The 8,658-nt window shown below is 30.8% G+C and overlaps 1 protein-coding gene across 2 annotated transcripts in view; it reads left to right on the top strand.

Moving 5' to 3' along the window:
* The first annotated feature begins 1,088 nt into the window (after positions 1–1,088).
* Positions 1,089–8,658, top strand: part of LOC106463712 (importin subunit beta-1-like) — a 41,981-nt gene continuing 34,411 nt past the window's right edge. For both annotated transcript variants that reach the window (XM_022391294.1, XM_013923774.2), the window contains exons 1-3: positions 1,089–1,260; positions 7,541–7,599; positions 8,237–8,419. In XM_022391294.1, coding sequence (XP_022247002.1) covers positions 1,221–1,260; positions 7,541–7,599; positions 8,237–8,419 — 282 coding nt within the window. In that variant the 5' untranslated portion in view covers positions 1,089–1,220. The remainder of the gene's footprint in view (positions 1,261–7,540; positions 7,600–8,236; positions 8,420–8,658) is intronic.

Here is an 8,658-nt window from a genome sequence, read left to right as displayed (position 1 = left end):
AAAAATGTACAAAAAATTCAAATCAGTTGAAAGATCAAAGAACAGACAGACTGAGTTTCAATACTGAAAGAAATAGCCAAATTCAAGTCTTGTTCATTCGCCATCGACAATTTGACCAGTAGATTTTTGTTGATTATATTCAGATTGGATATAGTAGTGGTACTTTCGTGGAAGTTTCCAAGCAAATATATTTTCATCTAATTTTTTCAAACAAAACATGAGGTAGAGAAGAACCTAGTAGAAGGTATTGAAAAAGACTTGTAATATCAAATGATAATTTTCTCCCTGATTAAAAATTAAACACATAAGACGATATTTCGCGAAAGTCATTAATTGTTTCTTGATTATTATGAGTTTCCCCTAATATAGCCTAAATTATATCTTCCAATTGCCATTTTTAATATAGCTATAATTAACTTGTATTGATTAACTTTTTACATATGACGACTGCGTTGTAAAATTTATTTCTATGCAATTGTAAATTATCGCAAAACATTTTGAATTATCGTTATTAGGCAGTAAAAATAGGCTTCTGTTGATTTATTATTATAGGTACTGTAAATCGTTTGATGTCTTCAAAACAAAACCAAGTCAGAAAAAAACTGAACTTTGGCACCTTACTTATCTTTATCACTTTGTTAAAAAATGACATTTCAAAACTTATTGCAACATTAACATTTATTACATTCAAAGCATTACTTTAAATATAAAACAGTTTTGTATTTGTTAAACTGTATTTCTAGATAAATATTCACTAAAGTAAAAAATAAATATAATGAAGCGCTTACATCAATTTACTAAACGTGGAACAAGAAATAAATGATACCACGAAATATTGAATCATCCTACTAATACACCAAACTTTTTTAAATACATATTAGATTTAGAAATATACAACATACAGTTGTCGTCATATTAGTTCATACAGTGATTGAAATATTTAACAGTAAGGAACTACCTATTATATTTTTTACTTTTTCAACACTCAGCTCTTAAGGACATAGTTTGTGAGCACATGATTCACCAATAATAACAAGGTTTTAGAAGGCGCCATAAATTGATGCGCAAGTACTAACGGCGCATCCGCATGTACTTTAACCGGTGTTCTTGACTGTTGGCGATAAACTAATGGTTCTTTCTCTTCAGGTTGATTTATATTAATACACTTTTACTTTTTGTGATATTCCTTTTAGACTATTACGCCTGTATAAGACTTGAATATGAATTTGATAACAATTTTAGAAAAAACAGTATCTCCAGGTAAGAGTTGATTTTTCTTCCTCATTAAAAAAAAAATTAGAACTAGATATTATTATAGGCGAACTCCGTAGAGTTACTAACTGACTAGTTAGGCTTAACTTTAGTGAGTTGACCACTGTCACTGCCTTACTCTTAGCAGCGTTAACTTAGACCTAAGACTAAGGTGGTAAAAGCTTTCTCTCTATCTCAATCTTTTTTTTTGGGGGGGGGGGGATATGAGTATTAAATACTATGTTCAATACCATACGAGAGCATTCATCTGTAAATAGTTGAAATTAACTTATCGAATTTTGTATGTTGTAAACAGTTGTATAATATTAATATATATAGTTTATAGTGGAGTAGGTTTTTTTTTATCAATTTTACAATGACAAACTTCAGAAATTAGACGTTTATTAACACCCAAGTTAAATTTTTAAATGGAATAGTTATAATAAAAATGGATAATAACATTCAACATATTTCATCTAATATAATTATTACTAGTTATTCTTTGTTGTGTTGACATTTAAAAAGTATGTCAAGGATTGGGTCAAGGTTAACAAAATGCTTGTTTCTCCTTATTTGGCCCACCAGTTTAGGGATTGAGTCAGTAGGTTGGTAAATTTTTTTTAATGACAATTTTTTATGCTTCTGTTGAGCAACAATTTATGATACAAATACAAGGCATAAAGATTGAGAAATATTACTAAGTTTTCCAAACTCGCGTTTTACCCAAGTGGAGGTGTATCCGAAACTAAGCAGACTGGAAAGAAAGAAAAAAGAATGTTAAGCTGTTATAAGATTTGACTAGCATTGGTAGTTTCATATGCCCCATCAATGGCACATGCAAAGGACTGAACAGTCAAAAAAATGCTTAACTAAACATCACTATAATATGGTATTTTATTCACATTTGAAAGAAATTGTCAAAAAAAAAATTCTCTTTATAGTACCCAAAATGGTTCATGTATAAAATATACTTGAATAAAACATAGCTGTGTGATTTGGAGCCAGCTGCCGTAAGCATAGGTGCATGTTTTTACTTCCTGTCATTAAAACCATCATATGAAGCATGAAATCCCCCATCAAACAGATCGAATAAATCTTTCAGATATCCAAACTAGCAAATATCTCAAGTATTAAATACATAAAAATATTTATAAGACTACAAAAAAAGTGGGCATAAAAATTTACCCACTCCCTGGAAAATGTGAAATATAAAAACATGAACAAATTTAGTTTTTGTCAACACGTTCAAGCCTAAGATTAAATCATTCATGAATTTTGTAATTTGTGGGAAATACAGTTTTGAAATATGCTCTACACTCAACCCACCCCACAAATACAATTGGGTAGGAGTATAATAATGTTCTTGAAGTTTACTTCTTATCTGGAATATTCTACATTGACTTCAAATTCTTTTGTCAAATGCTTGCTTCATATGATAATTTTCTGTTTGGTTTCATCATCAAGTTTATGTAGATATCATAATACATCTGTTTCTGTTTTAACATGTTTGAAAACAGTATCATCAGTCATAAAATTTGGAAAGAAAAAAACTGTTCCTTTCTCTAATTGCATGCTTTGTTTGACAAAAGATAATTAATATTAATTAACAATTAGTTAACTTCAGTGGAATCTGTTTTTTTAATTATCAATTATTTTGACAGAATTTTTTCTGACCCTTGGTTTTTAGTCTTTCATAATGTCTTTTGAATTTGGTCTCTAACTTGTGAAAATATTTTGAGTAACAATTTGTTCTCTTTTTAAGTTACTTTTTTTTTCTTCAATATAAAGATGCTAATGTTTCAGTTTTGTGAAGAATATTGAATATTATTTTATAGAACCAGATTAAATATGTAAAAAAAAAAACTACATTGACCAGCGATCTATTCCAAAAATATATATATGTAGCATTCTGATCTAAGAAAGGCAAATGGGATACCTCACAAGCCTAAAATCAGAGACTAGGGTAACTTGTAATCTTGAAATGGGTTAGTAAGGCTACTATTCGTATAAAGAATATTGAGAGGTCTTCAAGGAGCTCTCTTTACTCAAACAAGTATTATGGCTATTATTTACACTTATTTCTGTTCAAGTAAAATTCTCTCCTCTTCCCCAAATCTTACTGTTTGGTTCCCTCTGGTCCTGTTAAACTACGGGAATCACTTGAAATTACACGAGTTTAACTTGGTTACTTGAGGTTTTTCCTAAACATGCTAAGGCAATGGCTGAACATATTCTGTGTTTTGGTCTTGGAAAAACAATGACAAACATGCAAGAACTATTGTGAAAAACAAGTTGCAAAGGTTTAGCATGAAATATACACTTCAACACATATGGGAAGATGTGTTACATAACACTGAATTAGAGGAAATAACTAATTTAGATCGCAGCAATAAAGCTGTTTTCACATCTATGAGGAAATTGTCAGGTGAGTTGACAGGTTATTTCAGCGTGAATTTAGACCCATTGTCAACTGCACTGGAACTTGACAGTTACAATTAAAACGTGTTCAGCCAAATTGTCATCAGGTGACATTTCCTGAGCCTGATACAAGACAGGATGATTGTCAGCAAACTCAAAGATGGCTATCCAGAAAGACACAGAGCACACGGAAAGATTCACAGTTGTCATCTTTTGTCTTCCAAAACAAGAATTAGCATTGATTATATTTGATGTCACCTGTATTTGGCTATTTTTGGACTCATCATCCCTGGGCTAACATTTGTCGGTCATTTGCAGGAGGGAAAACAAACAATTTATTTTTAGGCCTTGTTGTTCGAGTCAATAAATTTATCCAATGTTGACTTTCAAGTAGCTTCTTATATTCAGAAGTGATACTTGGTTAAATGCCAAAGGTATAACATAACATAATATTTTGGGACAACATGGGACGTATTGGTCCATCTCGGCTGTTCCATCCTCAAAACTAAATTAAAATGATTAAAAAAAAAAAATTAAAAACACAGCCCTTTTTTTTTCAGCATAGTTTTTTATGGGGTTTTTTATTGCCAAGACTAAAAACTCTTGGGTTAATAATATTATGGATTCTTATAGAATATAGGAAATACTCAAAAGGTGTATTAAAACTGGCTTGAAGGTAGAAAATGGTTGTGATAAATATGCATCATTCTGCTGGGGAGGATATGACTTGAGTTTAACAGAAGTACAAGGGATCATTTGGTCCTTCAAGGCTGTCTTTACACACACACACCCTAGAGAAAAGTAAAAATTTAAACTGTTTATTTTTGAAAAAAATCATCAATTCCTTTCTTAATTTTTTGTAAATTTGGTTGTCTCAACTATTGCTGTTGGAAACTCATTCCATAAGCCAGTCAATCTGTTGTAAAAATAAAACTTAACTGAAGTCTAGCCTGTACTTTTCTAAATCTTATACATGTGTCCACTTGTCCTGTTATTTTCAAAGTAAAACACAAATAAATTAGAGGTCTTTATCTTCTCAGTTCCTTCGATAATATTATAAACTTCAGTTTGATCACCTCTAACCATTCTTTTTTTCAAGAAAAAATAATTTAATATATCTTAATCTGTCCCTACGAGATCATCCTTCTATCTCTGTAATCATACTAGTAACCCTCCTCTGAACCCTTTCCAATAAGTTAATATCCATTTTTAAATAAGGACACCCCAAAACTATACACAGTATTACAAGTGAAGCCTAAATAGTGACTTGAATAGAGAAATAATTCATTCTTTTAACTTGTACTTGAATACCTATAAATACACCTTAAAATTATGTAAGCTTTACTACTAAGAGCAAGGATGCTGCTTCAGTGACTTATCTACCACTGTGTCAATGTGTTATTCAAATTTGTGATAATCCAAATATATTACCTTACATTACTATAATTAAACGTCATTTGTCAAATACTTGTCCGACTTATGAAATCAAACAAGTTATTTTCTGTTGAGATATTTGTTATTTTCTGCGGAACTTTATGGTTTATTTTGTCATTGATATGGACCATTGTATAAACAGTAAAATTTACAAACTTGCTGATGAAATTAAACTACTGAATGAGATTAATTTTATAGAAAATGTTTATTTACTGCAGAAGGATGTAAAAGCATTATTGAGTGGGTTAATCTTTAGTAGAAAATAAGTTTCTACATTGATAGGCACGAAGTGTTGTATTTGGGGTATGGATACATGGAAAGATGTGTAGGAGAAATACTAGTGTTGTGGAGAGTAAGAAAGGTTTTGATGTTTGGGAAATGATAAAAATAGCAGAATGGAGGTTCATCACTTTGTAAAAAACACTAAAGTATTGTCTTTAGTTTTATTATAAAAAATATCTTGAGAAAGGCTACCCAAATTATTTCTGGTTTGAAAACTTTAAGCTAAGAAAGAAAAAAAAGTTACTTTTCTTTGGAGTGAGCTAGTTACTTCAGTGGATGTAATGACTTTTATTTTGTTACCTAGTTTTTTTACGTCTGTAAATTACATCCATTAACTTGTTTTTTTTTTAACACTAATTTAGACGATGCTCATCGGGTTAGCTCAGATTTCAGGTTTTTATTACATAGTCTGAATATTAATGTTGTTATGCTGGATAACATTTATTGATTCGTCTGGCCATGAAATCTTCTGCCAACACCTCAATCTTTTATAACTGTTGAGGTTTACAAATCAAAAATTTTGTTGTTGATGCTATTACTTGTATATTGAACACATAGTGGTACTATTAGTCTTTTCAAATGTATCTGTAGTTACATTTACTACAAAAAATCTTTTATCCAGAATAAAAATCTCAATTTTAACGAGCAACTGGAGAGATTGCATAGGTTCGTCCTGCCACTCCTTTTTTGAGATTGCATGCATTTATATTGGATAACATTAAATTTCACTTTCAAAAACTTAGAAAATCCTTCTCATATCCAGAATGATCAATGATCCAGATAATTATTTATTGTGTGATGAGTCTCAACCTTAATGTGCCAATAAAATTGTGTATAAATTCGATCACACTTCATAGTTATTAACCCAAAATGCTCTATCTCCCCCTTATAACAAATGCTTCAAAGTGATCCGGATCCAGTTTTCGATCTAGACCAAATTTGAGAAGGACTGTCCCATACTGACTTCCTATGTTATGTAAAATATTTGTGTATATCGGTCTATTAGTTTTATAGGTATGTGCATAGAAACAGACAGACACACACAATTAAGGCTGAGAGGTTTCACCAAGGGCTTGGAACATTGGCATTAAACTTCAGACTGTAGATAAGGTAGGTTCAAGTGTGGCCTATATGGAACTAAAGATTTAAGAGTGAGTTTGAGACGTGGCCTACCAAGCACGTTTTTACATTTATATGAAAAAATCCTGCTATTCAGTAAAGAGTAGTGACTTCAGGTGATGGGTTGTGCTGACTGGTTGCCTTTCATCTGGTCTGAAGATGGAAATTAGTAATGGCTGATGCTTGAGCTAAAAGGGCCTCTGACCTGGCCATTTATCCCATTGTGTAAGTTGTTGTTTATGTGAAGAAACATAAGATAAGTTTGAAATGTAACCTGATTTAGGCTACTCTATAGGTGTGAAAGTATATGTTCCACAATTACTGATGGTTTTAACCTGTACTGTTTAAACATTTTTTACTGTTATCTAATGACAAACTTGAAAGTGATGGTGGAATGCTTCAAGGTGGTTTTTATACATACATACACCATAATGTCAAGCTTTATACTAGGAAACGTGGTGTGTACGGTCATTGAGCATACCAAAAATTTGCCAGTTTCTGGCCTCAACCAAGCATTTAGTTAATATTTTAACACTGAATTATTAAGTTATAATGTATCCTATTCGATCCAGATGTTTTCAGCAGCAGAAATAAATCTACACCCCCAATCTCTGTGAAAGTTTGTTTTCTGTTCATTTTAATTATAGGCATGAGTGGGCACGTCAATGAAGAATTGAGACTAAAGGAATTTAACTCACATTATTAGAATGGCAAAAGCTGGATCCCACAGCAGCAAAAAAGAAAGGAAAGGAAAAAGCCGAAGAAATAAAATATTTGTCAGAATCATTAAGTGCACAAGACTGTGTAGTTAATAGTTACCATTAACTAATCATTAGTTAGTTATGCCTAGCTGCTCATCAAACATGATATAATAGCTAGTTCTCACCACTAGCAAAGTGTTTACACTTTCAGTACCGTATTAGGCTAGTTAATTTTTTTTTTTTAATAAATATACAACTGTTTTTGAATCTGCTTCTACCTAGTTGAAGATACATAGTTAATTATCATGATTCAAGTTTTGGATATTATTTTACAGACAAAAACGAGTTAGAAGCAGCACAGCAGTATCTCGAACAAGCTGCACAAACAAATTTGGTAAGTTTATAAATATGGGAACCATAGATCTTTAAGTTTTGACATCTTTTCAGTTCATATTAAATGCCATTAGTACTTAATTTTTTATTTTAGTGAGTTGAATATTTTAATGTATGTGGTATATGTTATGTTTCATTAATGTTTGTCTTTTTTTCTGTTTGAAAATATCTATAGAAAAAATAGTATTGAATAAATTTCTTAATGAGAGTTTTGCATCAGTTGTATAGGATAACGGGCAAAAAAAGTCAAATGAAGGAGAGAACAATTGAACAAATAAACTAAATAGCAATTCAAACTTTGAAATACCATTAAAGTACTAGCATTAATTATCTTATACATATAAAATACTTAACCAACTATTATGATTTATGTTTACATGGAGTAAAGAAAAAGTTGATAACTCAAATAAAGGTGTGTGTGTGTGGACCACCAGGGACTTAGATATATATATATATGCTCTTTCCCTTTATCTCCTTGTATATAACTTTTTGGAGACACCCAATCAATCTATACACTTACATAAATATCAAAATACAAATAAATATTCTAATTAGATTTTGTAGAAATATATTTTAAAAAATGGACAGTATTATGTTTAAATACATTGTATAATAAATATATTTTCATTTTATTTTAGCCTGAGTTTTTAAAGTCACTATCAGATGTACTTCAACATGCAGGAAACAGTCCAGTGGCACGGATGGCTGCTGGTCTACAGCTCAAGAATGCACTTACTTCAAAAGATTCGGATATCAGAGTCCAGTACCAGCAAAGATGGCTACAGTTTCCGGAAGATATCAAGGGTTATATTAAAAAGAATGTAAGATTGATCACATAGGTTTTGTTTTCTTTCTAGTTTTCTATTTCATTTAAACCCTCTTTACACAGAAAAAAATTTAGGCTTACCATATTTTTCGAAATATAAGACACACCCTTATTTTCAAGACAAAAGTTTTGGGGGGAAAAAGCTATAGTTGCATTTGAGAGATTTTTATTGAACAAAAATTCAATTTGGTAAATTAAAAATTAGTATATATTGTTCTAAACATAAAAGAGCTC

The sequence above is a fragment of the Limulus polyphemus genome, unplaced genomic scaffold (genome assembly GCF_000517525.1).
Source record: "Limulus polyphemus unplaced genomic scaffold, Limulus_polyphemus-2.1.2 Scaffold1466, whole genome shotgun sequence".
Lineage (NCBI taxonomy): Eukaryota > Metazoa > Arthropoda > Merostomata > Xiphosura > Limulidae > Limulus > Limulus polyphemus.
This window is presented reverse-complemented; position numbering and strand designations above follow the sequence as displayed.